This window comes from Mytilus trossulus, chromosome 2, assembly GCF_036588685.1.
Source record: "Mytilus trossulus isolate FHL-02 chromosome 2, PNRI_Mtr1.1.1.hap1, whole genome shotgun sequence".
In the NCBI taxonomy this organism is placed as follows: Eukaryota; Metazoa; Mollusca; class Bivalvia; order Mytilida; family Mytilidae; genus Mytilus; species Mytilus trossulus.
The window spans coordinates 58,865,125-58,889,258 of NC_086374.1; the positions used below are offsets into that span (position 1 = coordinate 58,865,125).

General features: G+C 31.6%; 1 protein-coding gene across 3 annotated transcripts; it reads left to right on the forward strand.

Moving 5' to 3' along the window:
* Positions 1-24,134, forward strand: LOC134707647 (FAD-dependent oxidoreductase domain-containing protein 1-like). 3 transcript variants are annotated; one of them, XM_063567600.1, is made up of 11 exons: positions 1-77; positions 2,105-2,500; positions 3,035-3,164; positions 5,043-5,142; positions 12,585-12,679; positions 13,715-13,890; positions 17,085-17,230; positions 17,610-17,745; positions 18,907-18,921; positions 21,750-21,854; positions 22,456-24,133. In XM_063567600.1, exons 2-11 carry the CDS (start codon positions 2,126-2,128, stop codon positions 22,708-22,710), a joined length of 1,533 nt encoding a protein of 510 aa, XP_063423670.1. In that variant the 5' UTR covers positions 1-77; positions 2,105-2,125; the 3' UTR covers positions 22,711-24,133. The 3 variants fall into 3 exon arrangements, with proteins under 3 accessions (XP_063423670.1, XP_063423672.1, XP_063423671.1); XM_063567601.1 differs by having other exon boundaries at positions 68-116; positions 22,456-24,134; XM_063567602.1 differs by lacking the exon at positions 18,907-18,921.

The window sequence follows — 24,134 nt, forward strand, 5'->3', positions numbered from 1 at the left end:
CTGGTATCTTGTTGACCACTATCTGTTAGCTCAACATTTCAATGTTTATTTTGTAAGGGCCAGTTGAATAACAGCATGTAAATATTTTTGTTTTAAAACTTAATGAATTTAATCTGGTAAATTTTCACACAAAAGTGCATTAACTATATCATGTCACGCAAGTTGTTAACTTAAGGGGTTAAAATCATTTTTCCCCTTTCTGGTGGACGGTATCATAGTTTTATATAATAATATATTTTCCTGAACTTTTTGCTATAGTAATATTTCAGCCAAACTACACATGACAGATCGGATCTTAACAGGTTACTTTATTTTTTGGCTGATAAGCCTTAGCTCATGTGTAGTGTGTTACATATTGACGTTTTGCACTTGAATTATGAATACCATTGATGACCATGCTAATAAAATTAAAATGTGTTGATCATCAATAGTCCTAGATTACTCTGATGTCCGAGGGCTGTTTATCCAGACAAGCTGGGGCCGTGGGACATCAGAGCTTGTCCCATATCAAAAAGTAGATATTTTCCCACCCAAAATAGATGTGCTACTTCCTCGCTTCTGGAGCCAACTGAGAGCCTTGGAATTATATAAATCGGGCATCAATCTCTTCAGTTTTCATTTATCTCTTCATTTATGTATGTTTCACTTACCTGCCAAACCTTTAATTTTCTATATTTTAACATTTTTCACAGAGACCCATGATTTCTCCATTTTTGACTTTCACTTTCAAATGGATGTCAAGTTACGAGAGATTTCGTGGCCTCGAGACTCAAATATGCAAATATTTATATTTTGTTACCTCCTTTGTAGGAGATCAATGAATAACATTTAGACGCAACCACGTTTTTTCACCTCCTTTACAGGAGATCGGTACCTAGCATTTAGTTCCGACCACGATAACAATCGGCAGCTCTCGGACATTTAGGTAACTTACACGGTACAGTGTAAATGAACGAGGTGTTACATTATGGTCATTTGCACTGTTTTCTCGTGGTCATGTGATAATCTTTGAAAATGAAAGGCAACATGGAGAAATCATGGGTCTCTGTGAAAAATGTTAAAATATAGAAAATTAAAGGTTTGGCAGGTAGGTGAAACATACATAAATGTAGAGATAAATGAAAACTGAAGAGATTGATGCCCGATTTATATAATTCCAAGGCCCTCAGTCGGCTCCAGAAGCGAGGAAGTAGCGCATCTATTTTGGGTGGGCAAATATCCACTTTTTGATATATATGGAACAAGCTCTGACGTCCCACGGCCCCAGCTTGTCTGGCTAAACAGCCGTCTGACGTCAGAGTAATCTCGGACTTATCATCAAATGATATACTCATACAATGTATAACCTTGTGTTGATTCAATGCTAAACATATGGTTTTATAGAAAATCCAAAGCCCTTACCTTTGTATTCTTACATTTGTCAATTCGGTGCTTCATAAAAAGAGGATAAACGCACATGAATGCAAAGCACTAGTGCTACATAAACATATTTACACTTTTGGTATTTAGCTGTATCTTGCCTCCAAATGACCTTAGATAGACTCTGAATCACCTTTTGACGTCAGGCAACAATCTCTTTGAAATTGTGACATCAAAAATTTTAAATTATTATGTCAAAGTTTACGGGAACATGTGTGATATAACATAATGGTGGACAAATTTGCATACAAGTGTAAAATAAAATACGTCTATTGTAGCAGCGATTTCCTTTAATCATGTTAATAAAACAAATTAATAAATTTAGATATTGGTTAAAACAAATTTAAATATGGACCATGTACACCTTCTAGGCTGTGCTCACCTTTAGAGAACCAGCATGATGTCTTTTTAAAAACAACAAGAAAAACATGATTGTCGGGGTCAGCACTGTCAAAAGACATAAATTTTGTCTCCTAACAATAACTTTATTATTAGTATATAGAAATCTTAGAAACTTAAACAAAAGGTTTATAACCAAAAAAGGAAGGTTGGGATTGGTTATTGGGGTTATGGTTCTAACAGTTTAAAAATACAGAACTTTTATATAAAAGTCAAATCTAGTTTCTTGTCAGTAAGTTACAAATGTATCTGTATTATTCTTCATGTTCTTTAATTCTTATTTCAGATTTATTGTTCCTGTCTAGAAATGTTTAGTAAATATGCACCTAGACTGAGATGTAGATGTAACTCACTAAACAAATCTGTATCTATAAGATGCTTGAGTGACAAAAGTTCTGATCCAAATGACCCAGAAAAAGAAAACAAAGTTGTTGCTGAGAAAGAGTATAAAACCCCTGCAGCTGGTACCTACCACTCCCCATGGATTATTTTAAAAGAAGAGGTGAAGAGCATCACTGGAGCTTTTACTACAGGTCATGTGACTCAAGCAAGGAATGTAGTTCCTAGAGAAGCAGATATATTGGTCATAGGAGGAGGTCTGGTTGGAAATTCTGTGGCATACTGGTTGAAGCAAAGAAATCCCAAAGGTGTAAATGTTACAATAGTGGAAAGGGATTATGGTGTAAGTGAAAGCTCATACTTAAGCTATAAGCAAATAAAAAAAGTATATTTAATTTGTTTTTCTTCTACCAGAAAGCTATATCTGAAGTGATTGTATTTTTTAAATATTTCAGATAGACTATCATGACTATTTATCATGGTTATAGTATTTATCATTTATATATATAATACATGATATAGGGCGACATTCACAACTTTTGATAATGCTTTTAAAGCCAAATTTTTTTGTCCGTAAAATAAGTTGGGGTACGGTTAGGTTTGCAAATTTACGGTACACATAGGTAGCTAGCTTAAAAGAAAACACAATAAGTTTTTGTCTGAGAAATAAAATAGGTCAATCCAAAATGAGACAATAATTAATAAATAAGTTTGATATTATAAATAAAATATATAATCAAGTTCAACAAATCACATTCATTTGTAAATAATCATGTTAAATGTACTGTAATTGCCTTAATTTTCACTATCTTTTTACTCAGCTTGGCTTCAACATTTTAGAAATGAAATAATTCAATGTTCTGGTGCTTTTTTGTAGTACACAAGAGCTTCTAGTATGTTGTCAGCAGGGGGAATACGCCACCAATTTAGTCTTCGAGAAAACATTGAGATGTCTATGTTCACAACAGATTTCATAAGAAACATCAGGGAACATCTTAGTGTATTAGGTAAAAAAAATAGTTATTATTATGGAACATCGCATTGTATTATATAACATTATATATGATTCTTGTACTGAATTTGATGAACATCAGGTAACAAACACCTCAGTGTATTTGGTAAAATGTAAGGTTATTTCCATTTTCCACATGAATGACACAAAGTAGGGGGCATTAAGTGTTACTGCAGTCAGGCTGTCCAACCTTTATTTCATCTGTCTGTCCCAAAATTAGTCTCTTTGACCTTATACACAATGCTTATGACCATAAAATGTACATCAGGTTCGAATTTGGTAAGCTTCACTTTTACAGTTCTCTGGTTTACATGTTTAATGCAAGAGGGGGCAACGTCTGTGTCCCATGGACAGATTCTCCATTTATTTAATCTTGTAACACAATTACATCAATCAAAAAGATTTAATATGAAGTTAATCTTAAAAACTTTCCAACCTACATTTAAATGATATTTTTAATTTACACCTTAATCATGTTATTTTCATTTAACAATTCATGTTGGAGTTATGGAACTTTTACCAATATTTTTCTAGTTTAAAGCACAATAATAGTGTGGACTCTATTCAGCATGTTCAGTGAAACTATTGACAGAAGCCTTCAGGGGCAGATCCAGCCATTTTAAAAAGAGGGGTGTGTGTTCCAACTACATGTCCCAATTCAAATGCATTGATTGTCAAAAAAAAGGGGGGGAGTTCCGACTTCTCTTGTAACACTATGACACTTTGCATTGTGAAAGCAGCTATAAATCTTTCTGCAAGAAATCTTTCATATTTGGTAAGATTGTTTGCCATTATGCATAGTTGACTTTTCTGTTTTACTTTTAAACAATTGCCTAGGTTGAATGTTCAAGTTTGAAATTAGATTGGTTGAGGGGAATCACTTATGGTAATATATATTGATATTTGGTATGCAATTGGGTAAGCATTTACACAGCTTGTTTTTCAATGTAGATTATTTGACCTTTCTTCTTCAGTCATGGTCTTTGGTCTATGAAACTTTTGCATAGTTTCATTTTAAAAATTATGACAAGAGAACCAATTATAAGTAAATGATATTTGGGAGGCAATTGTAAATGTATTAGCATTGACATATCTTGTTTACAGGGAAATTATTTGTTCAGGTCTGTACCTTCAGTCATTGTTCATTGACTTTATTAGTTTGATATCTTACAGTCATGACAGTACTGTATGCTAAACATGCTTTTAGTATTGCTATTTTGATTTCAACATTTGCATTTAATTTAAATTATCAAAATTGATTAAACACAAATGCAAGACATGCCAATTGCAATGTGCAAATTATTTATTTATAAAAATGTTAGCAGTACATACACCTTTTATTTCTTTTGATTTACCATAATTACTGAAAGCTAAATACTTTTTTAGACTAAAAAAATATGCTGTTTTATTTTGTTTTAATACTCATATGACTTACTTTAAAGTGTTATATGTATATATATAATTTCACAATCCACAATCATGCCAAAAAAATATAAATTTGGGATAATATTTCTTACTAGTCTTTACTGGTGTTCTTATAAGGTTAACACATGTATTCAAGTGTAATCATCAATATAAAAAAGAAGATGCGGTATGATTGCCTATGAGACAAATCTCCACAAGAGACCAATTGATACAGAAATAACCAACTATAGATCACCGTACGGCCTTTAACAATGAGCAAAGCACATACCACATAGTAAGCTTTAAAAGGCCCTGAAATGACATATCTAAAACAATTCAAATGAGAAAACTAGTGGCCTTATTTATGTACAAAAAAAAGTTTATTTGTTATCTGTTCTAAATCATGAACCTCCTGCTGTCCAGTTTAATCATCAAATTTATTTTTCATACATTTTGTTATCTGTTCTAGACCATGATCCTCCCGATGTCCAGTTTAATCACCAGGGTTATATGTTCCTTGCCAATAAAGAACAAGCAGAGAATCTGGAAACATGTGTTAAATTTCAGAGGTAATTTGTATAAATAATAAAGCCTTATCATGTTCATAGGTATCAAAACTGATACTTATGGGTCATTTGTACTTCAGGTGTAAAACCACGAATTTAGGGATCAGTCAGAAAAGCTAAATGACTGATGATCATTGTAGAACACTTTTTATACGACCGCAAATTTTGAAAAAATTTTCGTCGTATATTGCTATCACGTTGGCGTCGTCGTCGTCGTCGTCGTCCGAATACTTTTAGTTTTCGCACTCTAACTTTAGTAAAAGTGAATAGAAATCTATGAAATTTTAACACAAGGTTTATGACCATAAAAGGAAGGCTGGTATTGATTTTGGGAGTTTTGGTCCCAACATTTTAGGAATTAGGGGCCAAAAAGGGCCCAAATAAGCATTTTCTTGGTTTTCGCACTATAACTTTAGTTTGAGTTAATAGAAATCTATGAAATTTTGACACAAGGTTTATGACCACAAAAGAAAGGTTGGGATTGATTTTGGGAGTTTTGGTTTCAACAGTTTAGGAATTAGGGGCCAAAAAAGGGCCCAAATAAGCATTATTCTTGGTTTTCGCACAATAACTTAAGTTAAAGTAAATAGAAATCAATGAAATTTAAACACAATGTTTATGACCACAAAAGGAAGGTTGGTATTGATTTTGGGAGTTTCGGTCCCAACAGTTTAGGAATTAGGGGCCAAAAAGGGACCCAAATAAGCATTTTTCTTGGTTTTCGCACCATAGCGTTAGTATAAGTAAATAGAAATCTATGAAATTTAAACACAAGGTTTATGACTATTAAAGGAAGGTTGGTATTGATTTTGGGAGTTTTGGTCCCAACAGTTAAGGAAAAAGGGGCCCAAAGGGTCCAAAATTAAATTTTGTTTGATTTCATCAAAATTGAATAATTGGGGTTCTTTAATATGCCGAATCTAACTGTGTATGTAGATTCTTAATTTTTGGTCCCGTTTTCAAATTGGTCTACATTAAGGTCCAAAGGGTCCAAAATTAAACTTAGTTTGATTTTAACAAAAATTGAAACCTTTGGGTTCTTTGATATGCTGAATCTAAAAATGTACTTAGATTTTTGATTATTGGCCCAGTTTTCAAGTTGGCCCAAATCGAGGTCCAAAATTAAACATTGTTTGATTTCATCAAAAATTGAATAATTGGGGTTCTTTGATATGCCAAATCTAACTGTGTACACGGTGTATATTCATAACGCTTCCTTTCCGATAGAATCGGCGTTTTTGCTTCCTTTCCGATACTTTAACGCTTCCTTTCGGAGTTTCGATGACGACATCGCACAGGATCACGATATTAAAATGAATAATAATGCCGTCAAGAGGTAAGTTAAATAAAAATATGTAGCTCACGGAACATTTGAATGTTTTGTCTTAATTTTTACAAAGTTGATTTCATTAGGAAAATAATATAAACCAGTTCAAACAGTTCCACAATCTCAGCGTCGTTGACGATGACAGATAAAATATACATTTGTTTGCTCAGAAACTATTTTAAAAAGCATACAGCATATTGATTCGCAAGCTTTTCATTATATTTTAACTTATCAAATGGTTTTTCCTTGTCCCGCTAACCTAAAACATCCGTATAACTCTTTTTTCTTTAAAATCAAGGAAACACTTCCTTTCCGATACATCAGTCCCAGCGTCAATTTTGGAAACGCTTACTTTCGGAGTCTAAGGAAACGACTCATTTCAGATTCACGTAAATGTAATGTTATTTTCAAATAAAAATGTAGCCGTGCGCACAGGCTAAGAAATAAGCACGACTTTAGCTGATTGTTTTACGATATAAAAAGTATAAGATATAAAATTTATAACATTGAGACAACATTTCATTAATATTGAACATGATAAAATGTCACCGTAAATGATCATATTTTCAGTGAGGGCTGCACCTCCCATATCCTTTCTTTTACATAAGCAACATTGCTAGGCACAACTTTGTATTTTGGCATTATTTAAAGAACAAGGGCAGATTATCAATGAAACCTATCACGTGGCATTTAATAGTTATTAATTTTCATAAGTGGGGGCCCACTGACTGACCTAAAAGGGGGCCCGCTCTAGTCACACTTCGAGATTTCCTATATAAGCCAAAAAAAAATTCTCAAAAATGGGGGCCCGGGCCCCCTGCCCCCTAAATCCGCTTCTGAGAGTAAAAGACTAGTCGACCCCCGGGGTCTGAATAATGTGTTCGTCGTAAGTTGACTTGTCTATTATTCGAACTGTTACCTTGTGAGATAGCACGTTTAAATTACGGCCTAGTACAAAGCGGGGTTCATATTCATTTCTCATTATCATGTTTTCTTCCTGAATATGCACGTGACTTACTTTAGTTTAAACATATTTATTTATAGTGCTTTGGGAAACAAGCTATTGCAACTTATATTTAAAATCCCTCTTCACTTTGCATCCTACTTGCCACTGGACGTTAAATAACCCTCCATCTATCGTCATCTGGAGACTCGTCATTGAAGGTCTAATCGAAAAGTTAAAAAACGTTTTTAACACATGACAGGGGTAAAATCTCTTTGTTCTTACTGTGCTATAATCTGGATAATGCACAGCAAAGGTCTGCATTATAGCTACCTCAGATATACTGCACAGTTCAAATATATTTTTACCTTTAGGAGTGGTTCTGGGATTTTGAAAGGGGCGTTATTCTATAGATTTAAAATAATATCGCCGAGTGTAGCGAGACTTAAAACAATATTGACGATTTTATGCTAAACACGATATTTTATCCAATCCAATGGTGAACCACCTATTCGCCCCTACCTCTGAATTCGCCATCGGCCTTGAAATTACGACATAGTTGAACTTTGTACAAAACATCGTAGTTAAAAAAGAAAAATTTCTCATTCCGTTTTTTTTTACCTAAGCTGGGACAATTACAATAGGTAGTTACAACAACTTTTGGTATGCCCTGTTTTTAAATTGAATAAAACAATATAATTCTTTTTACAGGAACCATATTTTCGACAGTTTTTTGTGGAAACGAAAGACACAAAGACAAGCTTAAAAATCGGATATTTCAAAGCCTCAAGAAGTGACTCGTGTATCATAAATGTGATGAGAGTTAAATTCTTCCCACAACTAGACTTGTGTGGTTCTCTTTGAAAATTATTTCCGGTACCCAAGCATATTATAAACAAGAATTAAATGGATGCTATTACTAAAAAATAGAAAAGACGAAAAGGGGAATTTAAACAAAAACAAACCCTCTTCTATTAAATAATTTGTTCAGTTGGAACACAAATTTTAGAAATGGTGATTGTGGTATAAAGAAAAGACAGCTTTCTAATGGACACTTTGTATACAGAATAACCATTAATTTCTATAATTTCTAAATTTATGCAGATCATATAACAATGTGAAAGTATTAATACATTGAAAAGCCGTGTATTTAATACGCAAACACTAGAACTTATAGTATCTACCCTTGGTGACTTCTGCATAGAGGATATTAGAATAGTCTTTTAGCTCTTTGTATATTTTTTTCTCCCGAACAACAGGTATATATAAAAAGAAGATGTGGTATGATTGCCAATGAGACAACTCTCCACAAGAGACCAACTTGACAGTCACACATACATTAACAAATATAGGTCACCGTACGGCCTTCAACAATGATCAAAGCCCATACCGCATAGTCAGATATAAAAGTCCCCGATAAAAAAATCAAATGAGAAAACAAACGGCATTATTTAATTAAAAAAAGGAACGAAAAAAAATATGTAACACAAAAACAAACAACAACCACTGAATTACAGGCTCCTGACTCGGGACAGGCACATACATAAATAATGTGGCGGGGTTAAACATGTTAGCGGGACACCCCCCCCCCCCTAACCTGGGACAGTCGTGTAACAGTACAACATACGAACGAAGTTATAGAAATAAGTTGAAAAAGGCCTAACTCATATAGTTTTCATATTCGGACATAGGATGAGAGGTGGACCTATATTTTGTTTTATTGTATTTTATATATATATATCTGTTTTTTTTCTCTCACGTCATGATAAGTAATTTATAAACTTATCAGTGCAGGGACTATATCATTTGAGAGATCAACTGTACAATGTATCAGACATTTAAAAAGAAAACATATCTGAATTTATCTAGTACTACCTTGTAAAATACAGCACTTTTGATGTCATTTTTTGATTAATCTAACATACACAAAATTATGCAGAAACTGTGTCGGCCTATTCCAGAGCTTCTAGAGAAAAATAATGAGGGGTGTCACGGGCTTTGACTAAAGGTCTTGTAGAGAAGAAACAGGCGCTTCTTTTGCGCAAGGTATCGATGGCCATAGCTCTGTTCAAAAATCTGAAACTAGATCTCAAAATTTAAAAAATGTCAAAAAAACAGGGGGGTTGGCCTATTTCAGGGCTTCTACAGAAAAATAATGAGGGGTGTCACAGGTAATGACTATATACTAGGTCTTCAATAGGAGAAACAGGCGCTTCTTTTGCGCAAGGTAACGAAGGACGCTTTGTTAAAAAATCTGAAACTAGAGCTCAAATTTGAAGAGAAAAAAAATATTTCACGTATTTTCGTGTTTTGACGTTTTATTTATCGTTTTCTCGTGTTTGCCTCAATATGCGTGCTTCGTGTTTCCCCTTATTTATTTTCCGTGTTTCGTGTCGGTGCTCTTTATTCAATCTCGTGCATGTACCGCATTTGATAAAAAGACTGTGTGTTATAATACCTGACCATACCTTCTGTAACTTGTGTAATCTAATAGAGAGTGATGTATATTGTTACCATTCTACTTTTGCAATATGTATGGTATAAATGAAGTCCATCAAATCACTATGAATAATATTTGTTTTTAAATAAGATGCAAGTATAGCGGGCACTAAGAGCTAGAAGACCTTGCATATCCATTTATAATAGCTGCATAATCTCATATTACGGTTCTGGTACTTTTTCCTGATATTTACGATTTTATTTCTCGTGCTACGTTTTACCCGATTTTTATTTTTCGTGCAACGCTTTTGCGATTTTTATTTCACGTGTTTCCGTGTTCAGTACCGCCCCTTACCACAATCTTCAAATGTTTTTTTTAAATATTTTTACAACAATGCTGATCAATGCTTGTGTGAGATCTATCGTTTTGACTTTTAATAATACGCCCCGAGACATCAAAATGTTTAGACATTAGTTGCATATATCCACAGATCCACAGTCTGACCGTTGGTATAAACATTTTTAATTATCTGAAAGGATGCGTTTCCTAGTAACTTTAATCTTAAAGGAAGCGTTTCCAAACTCTGAAAGGAGGCGTTTTGGTCGATGCTCAGAAAAAACGCAGTTATTGCATGCATTGAAAGGTTAGGAATCTTACAATATATACAAAATGAAAACTCCGAATTTATTTTATAATCTAATTAATTGTATATTGTGTTAAACGGTCAATTGTTCTTGCATTCATGACTTTTATTTTTGATAAACTTGTTGTACTCGTCGACGCTGTTGTTGTGTAAACCCGTATGCTTTCTGTAATTGATTGTAGACATTAGCAAATCTCATTTTGGATACTTGTTTATGTACTTTGTTCCGTCACCTATCAATTCTTTCAAGAATATTAGTATTTCATTGGTAAATTAGAGTAAAAGGACACTACCATTCAATCGATGTAATCATTTCCTGTGTACAGTATCGGAAAGGGTGCGTTTTCTGACTCGGAAAGGAAGCAAAAACGCCGATTCTATCGGAAAGGAAGCGTTATGAATATACACCGTGTGTGTATGTAGATTCTTAATTTTTGGTCCAGTTTTAAAATTGGTCTAAATTAAAGTGCAAAGGGTCCAAAATTAAACTAAGTTTGATTTTAACAGAAATTAAATTCTTGGGCCTCTTTGATATGCTGAATCTAAACATGTACTTAGATTTTTGATTATGGGCCCAGTTTTAAAGTTGATCCAAATTAGGATCTAAAATTATTATATTTAGTATTGTGCAATAGCAAGTCTTTTCAATTGCACAGTATTGTGCAATGGCAAGAAATATCTAATTTCACAATATTGTGAAATAGCAAATTTTTTTTTAATTAAGAGTTATCTTTCTTTGTCCAGTATAGTAAGCAAGAAATATCTGCAAGAATTTTTTTTAATTGGAGTTATCTTTCTTTGTCCAGGATCAACTTAAATCTTTGTTATATACAATATACAATGTATATTCACTTTTTACTACCAACTGATAAATTTAAATAATCTTTACCATTCAGTGATAACAAGCAGTTTTTTACATCTTAATATTTTATGATGTATTTAAATGAGTAGTAATTGTTGCAAACTCCATTAGAATATTTTAATTGAAATTAGTTTTGGAATAAGGGAAAGGGGGATGTGATTAAAAAATTGGGTTCAATTTTTCTCATTTGAAATTTCATAAATAAAAAGAAAATTTCTTCAAACATTTTTCTGAGAGGATTAATATTCAACAGCATAGTGAATTGCTCTAAGAGAAAACAAAAATTTTAAGTTCATTTGAATACATTCATTCTGTGTCAGAAACCTATGCTGTGTCAACTATTTAATCACAATCCAAATTTAGAGCGGAATCCAGCTTGAATGTTGTGTCCATACTTGCCCCAACCGTTCAGGGTTCAACCTCTGCGGTCGTATAAAGCTACGCCCTGCGGAGCATCTGGTTGACTGTTAATTTTGAATAATTAAAAAAAACATCATGAGAATTACTGATTGAGTGTTAATTATAAAATAGATAATGATAAGAATGGGGAATGTTTTAAAGAGTCATCAACCCGACCAAAGATCAGAAAAACTGACAAAGGCCACCAATGGGTCTCCAACACAGCAACAAAATCAGCACTCAGAGTCAGGCTTTAGCTGGCCAAACTCCAAAACCTATAAATGATCTAAATTTAAAACATACAAAACAAACAAGTATATACAATTTCATTCATTCAAATAATTGTACAATATCCCTAATGCGCCTTGAAATGAGGAACTCAAAAGTCACGTGTGAACAAAAATTCTCTGTGTAGTGATATTTGACACTTTTCTATATTAAACAAGTGACTGAGGTTAACCATTTGAATTAATTTAGAAAGTAGGGGAACACAGAATAAATGTGTAAAATCTATGGAGCTATTAAATGTGTTCAAAGTATTAAATTTTCAATGAACGTATTGTAATAATGGGTTTTTTACCATGAAAAGCCACTTCACAAAAGGATACTCGGGGTTTGCTAATTTACGGAAAAAGTTATCTCACTTTGTATCCCGAAAATTTAACCAAATATGTCAAAATGTCTCAGCTTCGAAACGAGCCATCACACATATCCAAGTTAACGATATGGACTGAGCAACAGAAGAAAACGTTACCATTACCACCTATGGAGAAACTAATACGCATCTATACCCAAGTAGCTATGAATATTATATTACTTGTTTTTTTACAGAGAACTAGGTGCCAAAATAGAACTGCTGTCAAGAGAGAAAATATCACAAAAATTTCCATGGGTAAACTTAGAGGGTATAGAAATGGCATCATATGGTATGTATTATTTATTTTTACTGTGAACATGGTAAATACAAATATTTCATCATACTGTAAATTTAGAAATAATTATGTTCACTGCTGCCTAAAATTGTGATGATAATGATAAAGTTTTGAAAAATTGTTTGTCTTATTACATGTAAGCTTAAGTGTTTTTGGTCAGCAAAGAATGTACATGTAGCACGTATAGGCATTATATGTTTTATGGATCATTTGAGTCTGATACTTACAATTAGTATTTTTTCCCTATAAATGTGTATAAGAAATTTTAATATGAACATGATAAAGGTGCACACAAAGTTTCTTACTGTGTCTCAATCTTGTTTGAATTGTATGTATCAAACATTATATTAACTCAATAATAACCAGAACATACCTGCTGCAATACAGATCCCTGACTGAATTAAAGTACCTACAGTTTACTTTAAACCTGGATTTTTAGTATTCGTAATTATAATCTGATGGAGTTGTGATGATTATCATGATAATAAGATGCACAGTTTTTTCTTCTTTCAAAATCTTCTGTTTGGACCCATCCTGGTTTCTTACTTTAACCAGAAACGTTATGTGACAATGATTGAATTTAGTGATGTTAATCACTGTATAATGACAAAGTTCATGTGTCACACTAGTGTGATTATGACCCCTGTATAAATCTTATCCCAAATACACCGTTTGGTGGTGCACCTGACAGGGGTGGAACCTACAGAGTATGTACTAGTTGACATCTTTTGGTATCAGTAGAGAATTCAAACCAGAACTTATTAATCATTGGAAATATTCATTATATGGAAAACTAAAACCGTCTTTACTATGCAATGTTAAATCTACAGGCCATGCAGGCCCAGAGCTCAATTTTTGAAAATTTTTAGTCAGATTCTGTTGACCTGAGAGCAATTTTACAAGCCTGGGCTGCCTGGTATGCCACTCAGCGTGAAGACTGCTAAAAGGGCCTAGAATGATGTAATTTTTAATCAACACCAATGTCATATATTAATTATTTTAGTATTATAGATACATATACATTTGTAGGAACACAGGGAGAAGGTTGGTTTGATCCTTGGCTGCTATTGAAAGCATTCAGACAGAAGAATGTTAATAATGAAGTCACCTATGTGAAAGGGGAAGTGGTTGGGTTCCAACAGACTAATAATCCTGGCAGCCATATTGGAGCCGCAAATGATATCCAAACTCTCAATAATATTGATGTAGGTATTTCACAAATAGTTAATTTACATATAAATTTGTGATCTGACCGTTCCAATTAATGTGTAATTGCAAAAATTTTATGAATGAAAATAACTACTGTAATCATGGTAATTATAAGTGCCAGTTTTATTATTGCAAACCTTACATTTCTGCATTAATAACTTTTTTACAAATTTTTTTTTTTTTTTTTTTTTACTTATTCATTAATAATTCCTTTACAGCTAATTTCCTAAAGCATGTAGAGCAAGACTTTAGTTAGCTTGCTTGCTTTGTTTTTATATTGGACAATCATTAGGATACACCCAATTAAATTCAAATATTTATATATAAACTGGTTAAACTATGCATCTATATATTGCTTATTAGTTAAAGATGTAAATTTTATTTACAAAGCTTGTATAAACAATTATACAAACGAAGCAAGCAAGCCAACCAAAGTTTTGCTTTACATGCATTAGGAAATTAGCTGTAAGTCATTTTAAGTTGCTGGAGTCTTAACTTTTTATAGGACCGCAAAATTTGAAAAAATTTTCGTCGTATATTGCTATCATACTGGCGTCGTCGTCGTCGTCGTCGTCGTCGTCCGAATACTTTTAGTTTTCGCACTCTAACTTTAGTAAAAGTGAATAGAAATCTATAAAATTTTATCACAAGGTTTATGACCACAAAAGGAAGGTTGGTATTGATTTTGGGAGTTTTGGTCCCAACATTTTAGGAATTAGGGGCCAAAAAGGGCCCAAATAAGCATTTTCTTGGTTTTCGCACTACAACTTTAGTTTAAGTTAATAGAAATCTATGAAATTTTGACACAAGGTTTATGACCACAAAAGAAAGGTTGGGATTGATTTTGGGAGTTTTGGTTTCAATAGTGTAGGAATTAGGGGCCAAAAAAGGGCCCAAATAAGCATTATTCTTGGTTTTCGCACAATAACTTTAGTTTAAGTAAATAGAAAATAATGAAATTTAAACACAATGTTTATGACCACAAAAGGAAGGTTGGTATTGATTTTGGGAGTTAAGGTCCCAACAGTTTAGGAATTAAGAGCCAAAAAGGGACCCAAATAAGCATTTTTCTTGGTTTTCGCACCATAACTTTAGTATAAGTAAATAGAAATCTATGAAATTTAAACACAAGGTTTATGACCATAAAAGGAAGGTTGGTAATGATTTTGGGAGTTTTCGTCCCAATAGTTTAGGAATAAGGGGCCCAAAGGGTCCAAAATTAAACTTTGTTTGATTTCATCAAAATTGAATAATTGAGGTTCATTGATATGCCGAATCTAACTGTGTATGTAGATTTTTAACTTTTGGTCCCGTTTTCAAATTGGTCTACATTAAGGTCCAAAGGGTCCAAAATTAAACTTCGTTTGATTTTGACAAAAAATTAATCGGTTGGGTTCTTTGATATGCTGAATCTAAAAATGTACTTAGATTCTTGATTATCGGTCCAGTTTTCAAGTTGGTCCAAATCGGGGTCCAAAATTAAACTTTGTTTGATTTCATCAAAAATTGAATAAATGGGGTTCTTTGATATGCCAAATCTAACTGTGTATGTAGATTCCTCATTTTTGGTCTTGTTTTCAAATTGGTCTACATTAAAGTCCAAAGGGTCCAAAATTAAACTTAGTTTGATTTTAACAAAAATTGAAATCTTGGGGTTCTTTGATATGCTGAATCCAAACATGTACTTAGATTTTTGATTCTGGGCCCAGTTTTCAAGTTGGTCCTAATCAGGATCTAAAATTATTATATTAAGTTTTGTGCAATAGCAAGTCTTTTCAATTGCACAGTATTGCGCAATGGCAAGAAATATCTTATTGCAAAATATTGTGAAATAGCAATTTTGTTTTTAATTAGAGTTATCTTTCTTTGTCCAGAATAGTAAGCAAGAAATATCTAATTGTAAGAATTTTTTTTATTTGGAGTTATCTTTCTTTGTCCAGAATCAACTTAAATCTTTGTTATATATACAATGTATATTCACTTTTTACTACCAACTGATAAATTAAAATAATCTTTACCATTCAGTGATAACAAGCAGTTTTTTTACATCTTAATATTTTATGATGTATTTAAATGAGTAGTAATTGTTGCAAACTCCATTAGAAATTTTAATTGAGATTAGTTTTGGAATAAGGGAAAGGGGGATGTGATTAAAAAAATTAGGTTAAATTTTCTCATTTGAAATTTCATAAATAAAAAGAAAATTTCTTCAAACATTTTTTTGAGAGGAATAATATTCAACAGCATAGTGAATTGCTCTAAGAGAAAACAAAAATTTTAATTTCATTAGAACACATTCATTCTGTGTCAGAAACCTATGCTGTGTCAACTATTTAATCACAATCCAAATTTAGAGCTGAATCCAGCTTGAATGTTGTGTCCATACTTGCCCCAACCGTTCCGGGTTCAACCTCTGCGGTCGTATAAAGCTACGCCCTGCGGAGCATCTGGTTATAATTGATTTGATGCATGCTTTATACATATTTCGGTATATTTTTAATTTTGTAATTTCGTGTGTGTACGACTTTGTGTACTTTTGTTTTAACATGTAAAGGGCTTAGAGTAATTGTATTTTTATATAATGCTCTATAAAAATGCCTTGTAATAATAATAATTATAATAACATTGATACAATAATTTCTGAATTTACAGTATTTAAAAATCATACTTATATAAAGGTAGGCTAAAATCTATACACAAAAAAGAGCAGGTGAAGCCAAAACACACTATCAACAGTATCTTGGGATGATTTTTAGCCTTATGTCAGTTATCTCTCTAGGCTTAAATTGAAACACTTGGAAAGACATTTTCATTTATTTCTGAGACAACTGAAGCAGTATAATATTCTTGATGAATATAGTTACCTGTTTGACAAGTTATATCTTTGATGAAGAAAAAAAAAAGGGTTTGCATTAATTTATTATTCACAGAGTAACTATGGCAGATAAATTCAAGTTGACCATACATCCTTGATGAAAAAGTACAAAATACAATACATAAGAAAGTAAAGGTTACCATTTGAAAAAAGCCAATATATTAGAAGGAACATTCTGTTGTTGATGTTCTAAATCTATTTTTTTTCAAAGAGTTGGGACAACCTCTAAGGCTGACTCACCCAGTATCCTTTCAACTGAGTATGTCTTAATAAGTGTGTTTATTGGTCTTTTTTATTAATTATTCATTGTTTTAGATAAAAGATGAGGAGGGAAATCTTCATCAGATGCACTTTTCATTGGTCATAAACTGTGCAGGACCATGGGCTGGAGAGATAGCAGAAATGGCAGGAATTGGATCAGGGCAAGGTGGCTTATCTGTTCCTCTTCCTGTGGAACCAAGGTTAGGATTGTAACTTTGTTTTTATGAGCAATGTGGGAACCAATACTGAAATTGGAAAATACTTCTCTGGAATTCAGTCAAGGCCTTTTCAGGGGTTTATTAAGCTCAGTTATTTAGTTATATGTGTTTTTATATTTTGTTTGGTCATCTTTAATTCTGTCCTTTTTTTTATCTAATGATATATTATTGCTCCTTTGTATGGTATAACTTTTTTTAACCTTATGATTTATATTAAGCGCACATTGACTGCATATATATTGAGAGTATATAAACTACATTTGATTTAATATATTTTCAATGGAATTGCATATCATAAAACTTTTCATAGGATTAAGACTTACATGTATGCAGTATCCTAATTCAAAAACTTTATTTATAGAAAAAGATTTGTCTATGTTATTCACTGTCCAAATGGTCCAGGCTTAGAAGCACCTCTGACTGTAGACACAAATGGAGTCTATTTCAGAAGAGAAGGTCTAGGTGGATGTTATATATGTGGATTGTCCCCTGAAGAGGTAACTATAATTATAATTTTTGGGTGAAGATTGCATCAAAATTCAATCAAAACCTTATGTTACTGACTTGATCTGTAATTATTCCAACTTAAGGTTTATCACGACTTTTGAGATACACAAAATATAGTGCATTGATCATAACATTTCATACATCCTATCCATGAACATTTCCAGGACTTGATCATGAAATATATGCTCAAATATTTAAGTTACAAAATGATGTTGTACTTGTCAACAAAATGACATAATTTTTGCAAGGTGCAGTAATCTTATATTGGTTTTGAAAATATCAATAATGTCATTGTTAAAGTCATCTTTAAAAATTGGAGTTATCTTCCTTTGTCCAGAATTACAATTGAACCACCTGCAACCAATGCATTATACAATGCAATATTTGATTTTGATTTCCACTCATAGATTAAAGCAATCTTTACACTTCATTGCTTACAAGCACTTTTGATATTACTCTTGCTCTAATTCATAGTTAATATGGATATGGACGAATATAGCTAAATAAATCCATTAGAATGGATGAGGATAGAAAGCTATTAATAAATCCTCACTATCAGCAATCTTTCTTTTAGTAAGTTTCCATAAAATTGAGAATGGAAATGGGGAATGTGTCAAAGAGACAACAACCAGATCATATAAAAAACAATAATAACAGCAGAAGGTCACCAACAGGTCTTCAATGTAGCGAGAAATTCCCACACCCGGAGGCTTCCTTCAGCTGGCCCCTACACAAATATATACTAGTTCAGTGTAATGAACGCCATACTAATTTCCAAATTGTACACAAGAAACTAAAATTAAAAAAATACAAGACTAACATGTATACATCAAATGGACTAACACATTTTATTTATTTGAAAATTAATCCCTTGGTGTGATAGTAATCTCTAAGCTGTAGTGCTTTTTCTTAATACATGTATGTATTTATTAAGGTGTCTTTAGACAAATTTTCATGAAAGTCTAAATTGAAAATGATTTCTAGGGAATGTTTTGAAGGGGGTATGATTTATACAAAATATTTAAAAATATGCAACCAAGTACTTCTGACATACATTATGATGTTTGTAATTGCTTAATGAATTTATGATATATATGTATATATATAAACAAACAAGATAAACAAATGAATCAAATCGTTGAATTTTCTAGGGTTTCAAGTCAGAGGTAACACACAGTTCAACTGTTCCAGTTCTTTAATATTTTGTTGACACAATTTGCTTGTATTTATGGTTAAGGCCTATTGTTTTTCATACATGTGTTTTAATACATTTAAAAAAAATGTTAAATCAGAATCAATTCATCTGTTACCCAATTTTTTACAAGATGTCAACTTAGATTTTTTTGTAGATGTTGATATGATAACTGCATGTTGAATTCACTTTTCAGATTCAAAAGGAATATCAAAAATGTGTATTCTCATTGTTTTCATACACCAAAATGAAATAACGTTATGTCATTGGTGAAATTTCCATTGCTAAGCAAGTTTTTAACCAATCATAACATTTAAGTATACGTTTTTGAAAATATAACTCAGAATACATAAGATTGTGAAACAGCAAATTGACTTTACCTGAGCTATGTCTGTGCAATTTATATATCAATTCTATGAGTTCAAGATTTTGTAACCTTATAAACACAAGTGACCACTTGCAAAAATGTTGGTTAAGAGAAGAATAGTTTCTGGTATATCATTTCTAGCAACAGCAATACAAATTAATTAGCAATGCTATGTTATTTAATCACATGGTTCTCCTGTTTAGAGGTACACAAATTGCACATTATTCTTAAAACTTTGGCTTACAGTGTGTACAAAAATTCTTAGAAATATATCTTTATTGAAAAGTTCTTTGTTGATTTTTTTTTTTATCATTTCAAATGTTTTATTGCAATAAGGCTTTTTTTTATAAAGTGTTTCTTGTCTTTAGAAAAAGGAAAAATGTACACAGGTTAATCAAAAGCTACTTTATTTGATATGTGAGACCCTCAGTAATTCTTTTTAATTTTAGCTTGTTGCTTCTATTTTGCTTACTTTGCATTAAAAATATATAGTAACGGTTAAAGATTACATATCAGAGGGTTATGTTTGGCATTTCTTATTTAAAGAAGCAGTATCTAAAAAAAAATCATTAATCCAAGATGCATTGAAATATTAGTAGATTTAATAATAATAATAAATACAATATTTATTGAGTGCATTATATGATAACAACAAGCACTCAAAGCTCTTCACATTTAAAAATAAATAAAATACAAAAAAACCATAAAACATAAATTACAAAGCACTAACTTAAAAGAATCAAACAAGCATATAAAAGTATATATGATACTAAAAAAAAATATAAATAAAAGGAATAAAAAATGAAAAATGCATGTACCATTAAATATACAAAACAGTCTAAAACTAATGCAGTCAATTATAAGTATATAAAATCTTCCAGAAATCCTTTAAAGCAGTTCAAAATTAGCCTTGAGTTGCTTTTTTAACATCATAAGAATATACACTCTGCTAGGATGATGTCAAATTGTTCCAGAGTGTAGGTGCAGTCTTGTCAAAACGCCTCTCACTGTAGCTTTATAGAGAGCAATGAGTAGAATTATTACACTTTTGAAAGTATCAAATGTAAATCAGTAAGAATTTCCATTTTAGAGTTGATGAGGGACAGAAGGGATACTTGTTACATAAATTATTTGAAATATTCCACACAAATATTTAGTGTTATTGACTTTAAACCAATTAAAAAAGAAACAGAATTTGAAAAAAAGATAGTTTAATGTATGCAATAAATATTTTATATGCCTGTTGTTCCAATTTGTTATGTTTTAAATGTTATATTATTTTGTTTTATCATTTCTGAGTTTTATTCCATTGTGTAACTTCAATTAGACCTTTTTGACCACATTATTCTCCTGTAAAACATGTTACATTCTGCACCTTTCTTATGTTTTTAATCCTGAATTTGCTTAAATCACAACCTCTTCTATTTAATCATATCACAAATTAAATCATAATCCAACTGGCAGTCAAAGTACAAATTCAGCTTTTGCATTCATGTGGGTGGGGTTTTTATAACTTCATTTCCCATGGCCATTAAAGTTTATTGAAGCCTTTATTAAACTGGTTCTGCCTATATTTATTGTGCTCAAACTTTTATACAATCACTTTTTATAGCCGAATTCCGTAAGTTTTTTTTAAAGATTTATTCGAAAGATAAAAAGTCAATTTCCTTATGAAAAGTACATTATCAAAAAAAGAACAGTAAAATTTGCACTCAAATAGCTTTTATTTGTATTTAACATACGAAATGTACTATTCTTGGGATTATTTTTTTTGTGGAAAACTGTAATCAAATGCTTCTTTAAACATATAATAAAACTTTTCTTTTTTATCACAGATTTATTTTATTATTTATGCTAAAGATTAAATGAGGAAAATGAGTTATCTGTTAGTCAATATTCTCTTTACAAAAATACCAGCGTCAAACTTAATGCATTATTCAGAAAACTGTTATAGGAAAACAAATACATCATGTACATGGCACACAGGATAATGAGGATAGGCCCTTCAAATTCTGAACTATGGATGGAGTTAAAAGATTATTTGTATTATAAAAATGTATTTGAAATTCTTAAATTGCTTCTATAGATAGTTACTTTATTTTCAAAGTGCCTTTTATAGATATAATGAATGTTTTAATGTGTTTAGCGTGAATAATTTAAATATTTAAAACTAATTCTTTTAATGTAACAAATATAATAAGAGAAATACTTGTTTTCATGAATTATTATATAAGAGTTCTCTGAAAAAAACAATTCTCTGGTGGTCTTTAAGAAAAGTTGCAGATCATTACTATTATTTCTTTTATAAATTACAAAAATGGGGATAGTTCTTCTCAAAATTTTGGACCATCACATATTAAGATCTCTGTTAGCAGTTTTGTCATTACTTAATGTAGTAGATTTGACCTTCACTTGTATTTTGTATATGATTGCAGGATAAAGAACCTGATATAAGTAACTTAGATGTAGATTACACTTTCTTTGAAGAAAAAATCTGGCCAAAATTAGCATATAGATATCCACAGTTTGAAAAAATTAAGGTAAGCCATTGAAATTATCCTAGTAATTTTTCACATTTTTCACATTTATGCAAATAAGACTTGATTATATTCCTAATATATGTTAATGCTAACAAATGCACTTTAATCGGTATAGCTTTATGTCAAACCCATGATAACATAGGAATGAAGAAAGTACAAACTTGATTTATTTCATGTTAATTTATTCTACTTGTCAGCCATTAACCATTTCTAGCAAATTACGAACAAATTTTCCAAAACAAAGGTCATCTGATAACAATGTCAGCTTTAATGATTTGAAGTCAATTTCTTTACATTTTGGTTACATAGATTCTGATTGGTACATTTTGGTTACATAGATTCTGATTGGTACATTTTGGTTACATAGATTCTGATTGGTACATTTTTGTGCCACCTACGTGGACCATGTACCACACTGAGCAGCTACTGGCTTATTTATGGTGATCATTGACCGTGCTTCTTGAAACTTCACCTAATAAAATAAATGTCCACAGTTTGTTCTTTTAAGACTGAAATAATATTCTTAAGAGAATATGGTAGGCACAAAAAACAAAGCTGTCTTTGATTACTCTTAATGTTTATATATGTTTTTTTCTTGTAGTTAAAGAGTGCCTGGGCTGGATATTATGATTATAACTATGTAGATCAGAATCTGATTATTGGACCTCATCCAAAATTTAGAAATTTTTGGTTTGCTAATGGTATGAGTGGACACGGTGTACAACAATCGGTTGCTATAGGAAGAGCTATTGGTGAACTATTCTATGATCATGATTACACTTCCATTGACTTGACAAGGTTTGGTTTTGACAGAATCATGCATGATGAGCCAGTCCTTGAAAATTTCATTGTATAATGAACCAGTCATAAAACATTTCATTGTATGATGAACCAGTCATGGAAAATTTCATTGTATAATGAACCAGTCATAAAACATTTCATTGTATGATGAACCAGTCATGGAAAATTTCATTGTATGTCATGAAAATGTCCGTGTAATTATGATGAGCCAGTCCTTGAAAATTCCATTGTATAATGAACCAGTCATGAAAATGTCCGTGTAATTATGATGAACCAGTCCTGGAAAATTTCATTGTATGATGAACCAGTCATAAAACATTTCATTGTATGATGAACCAGTCATGGAAAATTCCATTATATGATGAACCAGTACTGAAAACTTGATTTTATGGTGAACCAGTCATGGAAAATTTTATTGTGTGGTGAACCCGTCTTAGAAAACTTCATTGAATGATGAACCAACCATGGATAATTTCATTGTGTAATGAACCTGTCTTAGAAAACTTCATTGAATGATGAACCAATCATGGATAATGGAAGAATATGAGAAAGGTTATATATTCTTAGTATCTAAAGAGGGTCTCAGTGGCTGAGTGGTCTAAAAGGTTGAATATATGTATCACTAGCTAGTCAGTACTGTGGTTGTGAGTTGGAATCCTGCACGGAGCAGGTGCCCTTGACTAAAATCTTAATTGACAAGGGTTGTCATTTTGATACCCAAGGTTGGTGGTTCTCTCTAGGTATTCCTCCATCAATGAATTAAACATTAACCAATCAATCAATTAATCAATCAATATATTAATAGTATTAAAAGTATAATAAGCAGTTTATTTAGAATGAATATTTAGTATTGCCTAGTATAGCATTATCAGTCTAAAAAACTGGATAACTGCATAAAGCATATAATTTAGTTAAGGAATTTGAACTAAATGTGATGTTTAGACAGGTTCAGACAAACTGGCAATGTTTTTTATTACCTGATTACCTTTTCAGCCATGTTTAGTTTTGAGTCATTAAAAAAAGTTAGGGAGTATAAAGATTGATATGTTCTCATTGCTCTCTTATGTAATTTCAAACCATCAGGCCTCTTAATGATAGCTTACTCGTGTTAGTAATTTGAAGAAAATAATTACTTTTATGTAACAACTTTATAAATTGTTGATTTAGAGAATGTTTATAATCCTTGATATATAAGATAATAACCAGATAATAGAGGATAGGATAATTTGTGTAAATAATATATTTCTTTATTTATAATATTCATACTACTACTAAATAATTTCTGTTTTAAAGGATCTGTGGAAAGACATGTTAAATTCTCCATTGTTGCATTTGATTAATATGGATATACATTGTGAAACATGGCATTAATTTACATATTTATATTTTATGCACCTTTTTTCCACTTTAATACGGAATTGACAGTCATTTTACATGTTTTATATTTTTATCCAGTTTTTTACACACAAAATGTGTCAA

Excerpts from the sequence above, each read along its gene's own strand:
- LOC134707647 (XM_063567600.1), top strand. The coding sequence starts at position 2,126 with ATGTTTAGTAAATATGCACCTAGACTGAGATGTAGATGTAACTCACTA. Across the intron at positions 3,165-5,042 it reads GGAACATCTTAGTGTATTAG|ACCATGATCCTCCCGATGTC; the intron begins GTAAAAAAAATA and ends TATCTGTTCTAG. Across the intron at positions 21,855-22,455 it reads CACAGTTTGAAAAAATTAAG|TTAAAGAGTGCCTGGGCTGG; the intron begins GTAAGCCATTGA and ends TTTTTCTTGTAG.